General features: G+C 35.5%; 2 protein-coding genes across 3 annotated transcripts; both read left to right on the top strand.

Annotated features, from left to right (window-relative positions):
- Positions 1–227: 227 nt before the first annotated feature.
- LOC117624878 lies at positions 228–3,759 on the top strand. Of its 2 annotated transcripts, XR_004585384.1 has the most exons (4): positions 228–441; positions 1,246–1,355; positions 3,085–3,406; positions 3,519–3,703. XR_004585384.1 is itself a non-coding variant. In XM_034356376.1 (3 exons), the coding sequence occupies exons 2-3, from the start codon at positions 1,259–1,261 to the stop codon at positions 3,303–3,305; spliced, it is 318 nt and encodes a 105-aa protein (XP_034212267.1). In that variant the 5' UTR covers positions 228–441; positions 1,246–1,258; the 3' UTR covers positions 3,306–3,759. The 2 variants fall into 2 exon arrangements, 1 of the variants encoding a protein (XP_034212267.1); XM_034356376.1 differs by having other exon boundaries at positions 3,085–3,759.
- Positions 3,760–4,176: 417 nt separating this feature from the next.
- On the top strand, positions 4,177–9,140 carry LOC117624129 (protein SUPPRESSOR OF FRI 4). Its single transcript, XM_034355268.1, has 7 exons — positions 4,177–4,511; positions 5,445–5,545; positions 6,172–6,298; positions 6,435–6,802; positions 7,716–7,870; positions 7,957–8,010; positions 8,734–9,140. Exons 1-7 carry the CDS (start codon positions 4,318–4,320, stop codon positions 8,803–8,805), a joined length of 1,071 nt encoding a protein of 356 aa, XP_034211159.1. The 5' UTR covers positions 4,177–4,317; the 3' UTR covers positions 8,806–9,140.
- Positions 9,141–13,217: the final 4,077 nt, after the last annotated feature.

The raw sequence follows: 13,217 nt of genomic DNA on the forward strand, positions 1-13,217 counted from the left end.
CATTGGGGTTGAACTTCAAATATTCCTTAAAAGAGAAAAGGCAAAAGTTTACTCAAAATGGAAGAAAAAAAAAATCATGTGAAAAAATAAATAAATAAATAAATAAATTTGTATAATAGGAATGGTGTTGGGCCTGTTGGGCTTTAGATCTGATCATGGAGGGCCCACTTCGAAAATTATCTCTCTTGGGTTTGGCATCCCAGAAGTAAAACAGCAAGTCTCTTGTGTTGAAGCTTTGCTTATGAATTTCCAGCACCAAAAGAACAAGCTTTGCTTCTGAGTTATTTGTATTCGGAGTCGGAACTATTTTATATCCCCACAGAGAATATGCAATTTCTGTAGCCGAAGGGATTGGATTGTTGAACAGGACAGGCAAGCTAACAGTGATTAGTCAAGTCCTTTCTTGGCGGCTCAATCTACCGATCCAATACTCTCAGTTGGGTATGCTGTTACTCAGTCCATTCTTTTCTGGCTTAAGTATGCGCTCAAAGTGTTTGATTAAATGTCTATGTGAGATTGGGTCATTGAAATTTAGTGTCTTTATTCACGGGTGACTTTGAAGTTTAGTATCTTTGTTCAAAGATGATTGTTTGTTGATTGGTTGCATTTGAAAAGTTTTGGTTTTTATTTGAATATGAGATTGCTTTCAAGTGGTACACCATATCTCAGTAAAAACCAAGTAGTTCATACTTCACTTAAGCATTGCATAGAAGTATCCCAAGGAGAATTTAGTGTCTTTGTTCACAGGAAAGCCCACTTTGTTCCCTCATGTATGCAATTGTTATGACTTAGCTTGGAATTTTCTTTCTGTGTATGGGAATTTGATATAAATATTTGTTCCAATGAATTTATGATGTATTTCCTTTGTTCGTATGGGTATTTGATATATTAATTTGTTCCGACCAACTTATGATCACTAAGCATAATAGTTGTGACTTTGTCACGGGTTTCAGTCATTTATACTGACTTAGAGGAAATTCATGTGCATAGGTGTTAGCAATGATGCCAATGAACTATGGTTATAGCCCATTAGTTACATCTCTGGCCCGGTGCATGTTTACAAGACTTATCGGTAGTCTTTTACAGCACAATGTGTTAACCTACTCATCACTTGCTTGTGTAAACAATTCTAGAAAGTCCATTGTATCATCGATTATGATATCTCCCTCTCATGTTTGTTTGTGGGCCTAATACTCGTGATTTATTTTTCTATTGGTATCGATTATTTTCTTCTTCATTCTGTAGATTGGAGATAGCAATGGCAGGAGTAATACAAAAGTTCGTTACTGCATCATTGTTTATGTGGATAACTCCCGTGGCGATATTATATGCGTTTAACAATAATTTGCTTCCTGGTAAGGCTGTTGTGCAAATTCTGTAGCTTTTGTCATCTTCAGTCCTCATGTCTAATTGGTTGATATAAAACTAGTACTGCATCTTATTGGAGGTCCCTCGTCGTACTAATATAGGCTCGCACTAGTTATGCTGGGGTTTCCTTCTTAATGCTATATTACAATGAATTTATCTACTTTCAATCCTCTTTTTGATAATTTTGTCTGCGTTACTTGTTTTATTTCTAAATAAGCAGACCATTTCTCGTTTCACATTTTGAATTTATGTCATTCTGCATTTCGTTCCTATCCTAGAGCACCTTAGAGTTTGTCCATGTCACTCTTAATGTCGTGATAATGGGAATTTTCATCTCAATCAAGCCTTTTAAATATCTTCCAACTAATGACCTCTAAGTTCCCACGAGGAGAGTTTTGATTATTAGAAGCTTTGTTTTTTTTTTTTTTTTTAATATTTTATAATTACATAACAATATCCTTACAGTGAATGTGCTTTACAAGAATAAAGATGGCATCCTATCACCAAGTATAACTAGGGCATGTAACAGAATAAATAAAAGTATAACTAGTGCCAAGATGATGTGGTGCCATACTGCTGTAGGATAGCATTGACGTTGTGGGCTTTACTTTTGGAAACAAATTTGATTTTGGGATTTGAATGGTGGAAGAATCAGGATTACTATAAGATTAACTTTAGTCGCTCGATGATTTTACTAAATTGGAATTTTTTCTCCACCTAACTAAGAAAACAGCTGCAGCATGTACTAGTAGCATGCTATACAAGGATTTGGAGTTTAGATCTGTGTACAAAGTATGAGCTTGTAGGGTGATCAGAGAAAAATAAGGGTTAGTGGTGAAAACAGGAGTCCTAGTAATCAAATAAAAGGAGAAGAAGAAAAATCTAGGCACTCTCCCTATTTCCCCATGTGAATTACATGCAAGGCTATAATTCATCATAGATTCTCTAAGAACGCTTCAAAATTACTGAAGATGTTCTCTGAAACCTATTCTCCACTAAACAGAAAGAGTTATATCTAAGCTTCTCGAACTAGTAATCTTAATGGGACTTTGACCCCAAGATCAGAGATTAGTAAAGCCAAGCTAAAAAGAGGTTAGAAGCATAAGTACAGCCCAGTAATATGAAAAGATCCACATCAAGATCCATGGGAACAATTATAATAAACCATTTGTGTCATCTTTCAATTTTCAGAATACCCTACTGCTTAAAATTGAGACCGCTTGGGATATGAAAATTTTGAAACCAATCAATGGCATCGTCTTAGTAGTACTCAACTTGAGCTTTCACTATTTAAGTTTTGTTTCTTATCAGAAGAATATTACTCAACTTGCCAATACATGTGTCAACTATCTTAAGATTATTACTTTTTTTTTTTTGGCTACTGTTGGATTTCCAGTTGTAGGTAAAATGTTATCTAGAGCCTAGTGGCCATCGGTATTCCTGTGGGTGTATGGGTAATCTTGTGCAAAGCACTATGGTTGTAGGAAATTTCTGAAGAAAACATAGGCGCTTGAGTTTGTGTCACCAAATTGCACAGCCAACATGCCCTTATCACAATCATGCAAGTGAATGTCTGATTAAATCGAAAAACTTTGATCTTGTAACTTGCCTTACTATGTGATAATTTTTTGCTAGGATTTAGGAAGGGAGCTTTATAGAGTTACTTTCCTAGGTTTTCCTCTTGGATTATCTGAGCGTGTTCTTCATGTGAAACAGGTGCAAGCGACATGTCTCCATATTCACTCACATTGTTGAGTGGTTTCCTTGCTGTTATATCTGTCAACATAGTTATTGCATTTTATATATATATGGCAATGAAGGAACCTTCTGACAAACATAAGCCTGATCCTGCATTTCTTGCTGAGGCCAAAGCTAGTGTAAGCCAGCCTACAGGTGAAGCTGATAGCTCTTCCCAATCCTCCAAGAAAGAAGAGTAGGATATCCCATTTGTCATTTCCATGGTCGGAAGCACTGAAAGTTTGACAGCATCATGCAGTCTGCAGACCAGAAATAGTGATTAAGAATCCATTTGATTAATGTATGTTGGTTTTCATTTTCTGTCAGCTGCTATTGATGATGTGATTTTGCCATCACAAGCTCCTTTCTGGAACTTGCCACGGTTGATGCATTCTTCGCCCCTTAGTTTTCAGATAAATTTTAGTGTTGGTGGAAAATCATGGTTGCACTTACTTTTTGACTCAAAGCGATTGAACTCTCATATATTTGGGCTGTAAGAATACAACTAATTGAGATTGCTTTTATGCATGCTATAGGCCTCTTTCTATCTCTCTTCAAGTGATAGGTGATGAGTGATAGAAGGAATGTTTCGGTGTACGACATCTCCATGTGACGTTAACCATATATGTTATAACGCATGTATATTTATTGATATTTAAACTTAAAGTATAAACTTGTTGTTTTATCATGTTACAACATATAGATTAATATCCGATCAAAAAGAAAAAAACATATACATTAATAATATTGTGTGGCAGTTTTATACGTTACGAGAGGAGAGAGATAAGGAACTTAATTAAGATTGGTCATTGGATACCAAGGGGTTTACAATGAATATTTGTGTAAACTCCTCTCCTCCTAATCACTTGTACTAAAAAATAAATATAAATAAATAAATAAAACTAATCTTGGTCAATTTTAGGTTGGGCCTCAGCTCAGGTCAACCCAACTATCAACTAGATTAATTTGCAATCTGCTACATCAATTAGGACTAGGAAAAGCCCTAGCCCCAATTTTCAACCCATTTTTTCTTATATAATATTATAAAAATAGGCTACAAATACGAAGACGTGAAATAAAAGAACCCACAGATCACAGAAGGGAAACCTCCAAAAACCCAAATACCGAATCGAAGCTCAGAGAGAGAGAGGGAGACAACAAGAAACACAACAAGAAGACCTGTACGAGGAGGACAAGGAGGAAGAAGGACAAATGGGTAGGAAGAAAAAGAGGGTTTCGTCGAAGGTTTGGTGCTACTACTGTGATAGAGAATTTGACGATGAGAAGATACTGGTGCAGCACCAGAAAGCCAAGCACTTTAAGTGCCATGTCTGCCACAAGAAGCTATCTACCGCTGGTGGCATGGCCATTCATGTCCTCCAGGTCCACAAAGAGAGCGTCACCAAGTATTGACTTCTATATTTTCCCCAATTATCTGAACCCTAATTTTTACGTTCTTTCATAGCTGACTTTACTATATGATAATACGATATTGATCAGCTTTATGTTTGCTAACTATGATCTTCATTGTTTTTATTTTTGCTATGTAAAAATATGATCTTCATCCTTAAAAAAATCATAGTTTGGTCAGTTGGTGCATCTTTCTAATGGGCTTTAGATAAAACAAATTCTTTTTAAAAAAAAAAAAATTAAAAAAACGATTTGTGAAGAATTCTTTTGCCGGAAAAATAATTTGAGATTAAAGTTTTTATGTTAGCTGCATAGGCAAAAGTTTAATGGTCAATTGCATTGGTAGGCTATCTTGATTTTCGAGCAAATTCAAGCTGTAGGTATTTGATGGAAGTTTAGTAGAATTTGGATTCCAGGAAACAATGTGGCTGTTACTATAAATTGGTTTTTATGTTGTTGGGATATACTGAAATGTCAATGCCACACGCTTCTTAATAATGAGATGGCCCCTGAACCTCAGGAAGATAACGTATTGTATTAACCTGTTACTCATATAACTGTAAGAGGAACTTTATGCACGTACCTATGTGCTGATGATAAACTCAAACCTTGTCCACTGTATTCAAAAAGTAAATGTTAATTCATTTCTTTTTGAACTCTAACCAATTTTTCATTAATACAAAAGAACAACCCATATTCAAAAACCCCGGTTTCAAGTTTTCTAACTCAGACATAAGAACATCATCGTAGATGCTTGTAGTTGCTCTTTGTTTGTGATTAAACTATTTCACTTGATCATTTAAATGAGCTATTATAAATGGCCATTGCAATTTGTTCAATATATTTGAACTGTGCCTCAATATAATTCCTTACCCTGATTTTCTTTTTCACTTTACTGATACTCAAACTGGAAAAACTATGTTTTACAGAGTTCCCAATGCAAAGACTGGAAGAGAGTCAACGGATATTGAAATATATGGGATGCAAGGAATCCCACCTGATGTCTTGGCTGCACATTATGGAGAGGAAGGTAAAGGATCCTTACAAATATGATGTTTATCCAGAGAATTTTCTTATTTTATGTTTAGGTTATGTTATCCCCATTGATATTGGTGATGTTTAAATTTTTTATTTATTTAAATGATTAAATTCAACTGTTTTATGCCGCCTTTGGGTTTGATTCACATTAAAGTTTCACCTGGATGTGCTGGCACATGCAAGTATACATAAACCGACCCATTTGAATCAAATTTCCTTGAATAGTATAATGTATTAAATAAGATGCTCTATTGGAGTGTTCATAGCAACATCCATGTAATAGTTATTTGGGTATAAAAGCTTTAATGATTGTATTTGGTCCAGTTGGAAATTTTTAACATGTTGAAATTCTCCTGTTTTCATGGTTGAACCAATTTACTTGCAAGAGAATGCATCCACATATAAACTCATGCAAGTACACACTCATTCGGATGTCCTAATCTGTGCATAAGAATTCTGTATGAAATGTTTTGTCGTGGTTTGTCTTAAAGACTAATCGAACCAACAAAAAGTGTACAGTACCTATCATTTTGTGTTGTTCATTTCATGTTCTCTTGAAGTTATAGCATTAATCATATAAGTTAAGTTTGTTTTCTAAATATTTTAATTTGTTTGCAGATGAGGACGCTCCATCAAAAGTAGCTAAAGTGGACATCCCGTCAACCCAGTTTGTTGGTGGTATGGTGCCAGGTTCGATGGGGATTGGATATCCTCCTCAACCAGCTTTGGGTGCAATCCGGCCAATGTATGTTTTCTGTGAGGTTTCTTGCATATCCTCCGGAACCAGCTTTCTAAAATTTGAAAACTATATTTTCTGTGTTACATATACCATTTACATAAACAACATGTGTGTATGTTTCTTTGGTTTTTGTTTGCACCAGTTACAGTCCTGCAGTTCCAATGCCTCCAAATGCTTGGCAACCTCGTCCCCAGCCATGGTTTCCACAACTTCCAGCAGTCTCAATTCCTCCTCCTTCCTCATTGGGTTATGTGCCGCAGCCATTGTTTCCTGTGCAGAATGTGAGGCCACCCCCACCATCATCAACCCCTGCACATCTGACGTCACATATAACCCCGCCTGGACTTCCTACATCCATGCCTCCTGTTCCTGTATCACAACCCCTGTTTCCTGTTGTTGGTATAAATAATGTACCAACTCAAAGTTCTCCCTTTTCAGCTCCCATGCCTTCAACTAGTATTCTCTCAAATTCTCCAGCTGAACTTAAAGGCTCAACAGATGCACATCAAGGTGCGAAAACTTTCATAACAAGTAGTTATCTAAGCATTTCAGGTTTGATGTCTTATTTTTTATTTGCTTAAATGGTCTTTCAGATACGTTTTTTGTGTATAAATTTTTGTTTTTTAGAAGTAATTCAAACATTTGGTATTTCAAAATGTTCAAAATTGAAACTTGTAGCTCATAATATGGGTGTTTTAAGTAGGCATGATGCTGTAATTTATCTGGTATCCCCTCCTTTTTGTATATGTTGGTGGTAACTGTACTTTAATTTTTTTTTTAAATTTCTTTTTGGAGTTATTTAATTTGTGTAACATTCTATTGTATATAACTGTCTGTCTTGTCAAATGTTTTTTTTGGTAACCTTTTGCCCTTCCCTTGTTTGGCTAATTTAAAGTCTCTCAAAATTTTGTTTTTTTCTTTCTTAACAGTATAGAGTCAAAGCTGTATTCTATTCATAGATTTTAACAAAAATGGTATTTTCTTGCTATCAGATCATGCTTTCCTGATGTATGATAAAATAAGTAATAGATGCTTTGGGAATTTTCTCTTGTTTTTTATGGTTCAAGTCACCTTTTGAGATTATACTACAGAGTACTGTTTTGGGAGTTGATCAACTTCAAATTTGGATTTGCTATCAACAGCTTAGTTTGTACTTTGCAGGCTTATGTGTATTTGATATATTACAAAGGCAGTTTATTATCTTCCTTGTTATGCACCCAATTGATCCTATTAATTGTTTTTATTTTCTTGACCAACTAAGCTACTAGTTGTTCTGGTATGATAAGCCTTATGTGTTTGCCATGAAGCCTGCCCACATTGCTAAAAATATAGCTCTTCTGTCCTAGTTGATGCCTTTGGATTGTCGATTTCATGTGTGCAAGGCTTGTGAACCTGATATCTCCCTTGCATTTAATTGCTACAGGTGGGACCTTAATTAATTCACACTCTTATGCATCTGGTCCAAATACTGGTGGTCCATCAATTGGACCACCGCCTGTAATTGCAAACAAAGCTCCTGCTCCTCAGCCAGCAGCTAATGAGGTGTATCTGGTTTGGGATGATGAGGCTATGTCCATGGTAAGTCATTTCTAGTTTACAAAATGCTAATTAGCTTTCCTTTTTGCTAGTGTTGTGGCTAATTGGTTCAGTTGACTTACTTGCAGGAGGAAAGAAGAATGTCCTTAGTGAAGTATCAGGTGCATGATGAAACTAGCCAGGTAAGTCATACTACCTCTTTAATTTACGGAGTTGGATTGCTCTAACCAGATAGGTAGGCTTTATGTTTTTTAATTAATTTATTATTATTTATGAAAAGGAGGTAGGCTTATCAGATTGGCTTGTTTACCAATTTTTCCTGTTTAGAGAGGCATATACTGTATGAATTTGAACTTTTTTCTTTTGAAAAGAAAATTTTAGCAAAGAACATGTGAACCTTTTAGTCCTCCATCTTTCTGCTTTCCAACCCTTGGTTGATGGGCATGCTGTTTTGTTTAAACTGCCATTTCTCGGGTTTCCACGCAACTGCATCAAAAGGTTCAAGTAGGTATTTACATTATTTTTGCTGTTAGTTAGTAATTACAATTTTGACAAGCTTGCTGCAATGGGCTCAAGGATTCTTCTACCTAGCATCGTACTCAGTTAAGTACGGAATCTATGTATTTGTTCTTTTAAAATTTGGATTTATCTGTTGTTATTCACTCTCCCTATGCTTTCTTTTGGGGCTTGGGGTTTTGAGTGAAACAAGATCAAGCCCAACAGATTTTTGTTTAATTGTAGCAACATTACTTTATTATTGAACAGTGAAACCAGACTTGGCACAGGTCAGCTTCTTTCACAAAGTTTGGTATCTTTGGATAGGACCAATTTACTTATCTTGCTTGACCAAGTGAATGATGCCCCCGGTTCCTCTCTGATTATCTTATTGCTGTTTTATTTTTCAGATGAGTTCAATTGATGCAGCCATAGACAGAAGGATTTTGGAGAGCCGGCTCGCTGGCCGGATGGCATTTTAGATCAAATAGCAGCAATGGGCCAATGGCATTGTATGCACAGTTGGAATCTCATGCTGGTGTATGGACCTTGGAATGTCATGCTGATGGTTTATTTGATGAGCAAGGCGGGTTCTTTGGTTTGTCTTGCAAGTAAAACCAGTCATACCTTTGTGTTGTATTCTTTGCAAGAATGTGAGGTGGAAGGGAAAATTATTTTAAGTTATGATATTCTTTTTTCCATTTCCCTTTTGCTTGCTCCCATAGATTTTGATGTAAACCTTTTAGGATATGTTCATTTGAAGGATTTCATTTCATTTCCCCAGTGATTCAATAGTATTCTAGTTCTATATTTCAAATGTGAATAGTAACTGGATTGTTGTTCATTGATGATGATGCTGTTATGTTGCATATTGTGACAAATTAGTCCCCAAGTGTTAAATTAAAATTTAAAAAATAATAATAATAATAATCAAAATGAGAAAGGCTTGAATCCACATGAACGCTCCAATACTGGTCGAGCTTTAGGACTGTTTTCTTTTACGAGCACTGTGGAGCAACTACATCTACGAATCCCAGAGCTAGAATTTGCAGAAATTTGCTTTTGCATGGTGTTGTGTTGCAGTCGATCAATGTGATGACGTATTTTGTATATGAATATTACACCTCCTAAAATATGGAAAATAGAAATTCGTTGTTCAACCATATTATGATATGTAAATTACCAACATGACGTGGAGGTATAATCGTCATATTCATATATTTTTCATCATTCAAGTAGTACTTTAGATAAATATTCTAGCTATGGCCACCAATCCCATCACAATAATAACACATTGGTTGTGTACAAAGGTTCTCTATGGTCAGTTTAATCGATCTTCGACAAAGCTTAGAGAAAATTTAACATATATAGACGGTTCTAATCATAAGATTAGTGCTCAAGCTAATGCCTCAAATTAGATCCTATTCTTCATTTGAAACTTTGTTTCAAATACTCTTTTTGTTGAATTTGTTTTGCATAAGGCGCACTAAGTCTATGTCCTTCCATTCTTGGGTAATAGCACTAGTACTCATGTGTTACTCGTCTTATCATAGTTTAATTTTGCACATGTAAATTAAGTTTTTTTTCCCCCCCTTCAAATAATCACACATGTGAGTTAGGTCAGTTAATCAAAATAATGTCAATTTCCTTCCACTCAAGTTTGAGTCTCTCTTTTACATAAATAAATTAGAGTAGGTTAGAATGTCACATTGTCAAAAGTTTTTATACCTAAGAGACAACTAATTATTAATATATTGAAAATGCATTTACATGGTGCTAGCAATAGCAAAAGTACGAAAGAAAATAAGAAAATAAGGAAAATAAAAAATAAAAAAAGAAGACCATTTCCTATTCTGGACACCAAAAAATAGAAAAAAATTTATATATAAATAAAATGGGGAAAAAAAACTTCTTCGTGTTTTCAGAAAACACGATACATAGAGCAGATAGCTATGCTAAAATATGAAACCTAATATGATAATATTTGTTTGTGGGAATTTTTTATATATTCTTCTCTTTGTAGTAGGTCATATTTATAATACAACAGAGCCGTAGTGGCCAAGTAAATAATAAATTCATATTTCTATTCACAGTAGAAAATCAGGAATTAAAGTAAATCAAATATAATTATAATGGGAATCATTGGTGTGTAAGGAAAGAAATTTAATGATCCACAAGTCACGCCAACACTCATCCTTACGTTGATGCATAGATGTCACCAATGCCCAACTGGTCGAGTGAATTGTAGAACGCTCTACTAGAAATTGTCTTTGTCAAAATATAAGTCAATTTAAGCTTCTGTTTGATATAGTGTCGATCTACCTCAACATATTTAGTGCGATTATGTTGGACTGGATTCCGTGCAATAGCTATTGCAGCCTTGTTGTCACAAAAGAGATTCATTACAGATGTAGGTATATACCCAAATTCAGTAAGAAACCTCTTTAACCAAATGAGTTCGCAAATTCCTTTGGTCATTCCTCTGAACTGGCTTCTGCATTGGATAACGCAACAACCTTCTGTTTCTTGCTCCTCCATATAACTAAATTACCTCCCACGAATGTGAAGTAACAGGATGTGGATTTCCTATCCGTTATACTTCTTGCCTGATCTGCATCTGTGTAACCATCAATATTCAGATGACCATGTTTTGAGAATATAAGTTCTTTTATGGGTGCAAACTTCAAATATCTAAGTATTCAAATAATTGCATTCATGTGGTCTTCACTCGGAGAATGCATAAATTGACTGACGACGCTCACCGCATAAGCAATATCAAGCCGGGTATGAGACAAGTAGATCAATCTTCCCACTCACTTTTGGTATCTTTCTTTGTTAATTGGAACTTGATTCGAGTATTCTCCAAGATTATGATTTTGAACAATAGGAGTGTCTACATGTTTGCAATCTAGCATTCATGTGTCTATCAACAAGTCCAAAACGTATTTTCTTTGAAAGAAAAATATGCCTTGTTGTGATCAGGCAACCTCAATCCCCAAGAAATATTTGAGTCCACCTAAATTCTTCATCTCAAATTCAATAGCCAAATAGTCTTGTAGTTGAAATATTTCATGTTTATCATTCCCAGTAATAATCATGTCGTCAACATAAATTATTAAAGTTGTTTTCTTATCATTCTGATATTTCAAGAACAGAGTATGATCTGAGTTACTCTGTTGGAAACCATTGTTCTTCATTGTCATGGTGAACTGCCCAAACCATGCACGTGGTGACTGTTTCTGTCCATACAACGCCTTTCAAAATTTACATATTGTTCCAGTCTGAGTAGTATTATATCCAGAAGGAATGTCCATATACACATCTTCCGTGAGTTCTCCATGTAGGAAAACATTTTTAAAATCAAACTGGTGTAGTGGCCAGTCCAAATTACTTGCGAGGGACAGTAACACTCTGACTATGTTCAATTTTGCAACTGGTGCAAAAGTTTCTTCATAATTTACACCAAAACTCTGTGTGTACCATTTCGCCACAAGTCTTGCCTTGTATCGCTCGATAAATCTATCAACATTGTGTTTTATGTTAAACATAAATCCATCAACGTTGTGTTTTATGTTAAACACCCATTTACATTCGATAGTCTTTTTTCCTTGTGGTAAAGTTTCTAGTGTCCAAGTCTGATTTTTCTCAAGAGCTTTCATATCTTCCCTTATAGCTTGAATCCACCTAGGATATTTAATGCTTCGGCAACCTTAGTTGAGATATGAATAACAGACAACTGATGCATAAAGGCCTTGAATAGTTCAGACAGTTTCCTAGTGGATACATGATTCGCAATTGGGTACTTTAATGTCTTGCCAATATCATGTGAATAACAATTTGGTGGCTTCCCACAATTCTGCCTGAAAGGTAATTGGTATCCAATAGATTTATTATCTAAATTCACAAGTTCAGTAGCAGTAGTTACCTCAGGGATATTCTCAGGAGATTGGTCTGTTGGTACTGTTGAGCTAGAGGGGGGTCTTCATCCTGTTGTTTTGTATTGTTTGTAGGTGTGAGACTTTGATCTGAAACATGTTCGCAAGTATTAGGAGAGTCTAGCGATTAATCATTGTGAATGGGTGATTAATCGCTTTTTGGCATAGAGTAATATCGTGCTCTAGACTCGAGACGATCAATCATTAGGTTTGGACGATCAATTGTTTCTGTACATAGGCGAATTTCTTCATTTTTCAAATTGCTCCAATTCTGCTCTTCACTTTATATCTCCCCGTATAGCGTAGAATTGGATGATGGGTAATGAAAGAACATCTCATATTCTAGAAAATTCATATTCAAAGTGACATAAATATGTTTGGTAGAAGGCTGATAACAACGGTAGCCTTTCTGATGAGTGGCACAACCCACAAAAACACAACAAAGTGCACAAGGATCAAGTTTGCTAAGCTGGTTTTGTGGAGATGAACGAATGTCACCCATCTAAAGATTCGGGGTGTAAGTACTAAATCAAAGGGCAAAGGCCAGTGTTGTGCAAGCACTTGTAAGGGAGTTTTAAAGGTCAATACACTAGAAGGTATGCAGTTGATCTTGTGAATAGCGGTGCTAATAACATCATCCCAGTAATGGCGAGGAATAAGAACACCAATCAGAAGTGCTCAGGCGATTTCAAGAAGATGTTGATTCTTTCGTTCAGCAACACCATTTTGTTGTGGTGTCTGAGGAGAAGTCATATCATAGATAATTTCATGTTGTTGGAAGTAAGCCTGAAAGTTATGATTGACAAATTCTCCACCATTGTCTGAGAGAAGAATCTGTATTTGAGCATTGAACTGAGCTTTCATATGTTTGTGGAGTAACTGAAAACCGGAAAACACTTTGTTTTTGTTCTTCAGCAAATAAAGTCATGTCATTCGTGTACAATCATCTACGAATATGA

This window comes from Prunus dulcis, chromosome 4, assembly GCF_902201215.1.
Source record: "Prunus dulcis chromosome 4, ALMONDv2, whole genome shotgun sequence".
Lineage (NCBI taxonomy): Eukaryota > Viridiplantae > Streptophyta > Magnoliopsida > Rosales > Rosaceae > Prunus > Prunus dulcis.

Excerpts from the sequence above, each read along its gene's own strand:
- LOC117624878 (XM_034356376.1), top strand. The coding sequence starts at position 1,259 with ATGGCAGGAGTAATACAAAAGTTCGTTACTGCATCATTGTTTATGTGG. Across the intron at positions 1,356-3,084 it reads TAACAATAATTTGCTTCCTG|GTGCAAGCGACATGTCTCCA; the intron begins GTAAGGCTGTTG and ends CATGTGAAACAG.
- LOC117624129 (XM_034355268.1), top strand. The coding sequence starts at position 4,318 with ATGGGTAGGAAGAAAAAGAGGGTTTCGTCGAAGGTTTGGTGCTACTAC. Across the intron at positions 6,299-6,434 it reads TTGGGTGCAATCCGGCCAAT|TTACAGTCCTGCAGTTCCAA; the intron begins GTATGTTTTCTG and ends TGTTTGCACCAG. Across the intron at positions 6,803-7,715 it reads CTCAACAGATGCACATCAAG|GTGGGACCTTAATTAATTCA; the intron begins GTGCGAAAACTT and ends TAATTGCTACAG.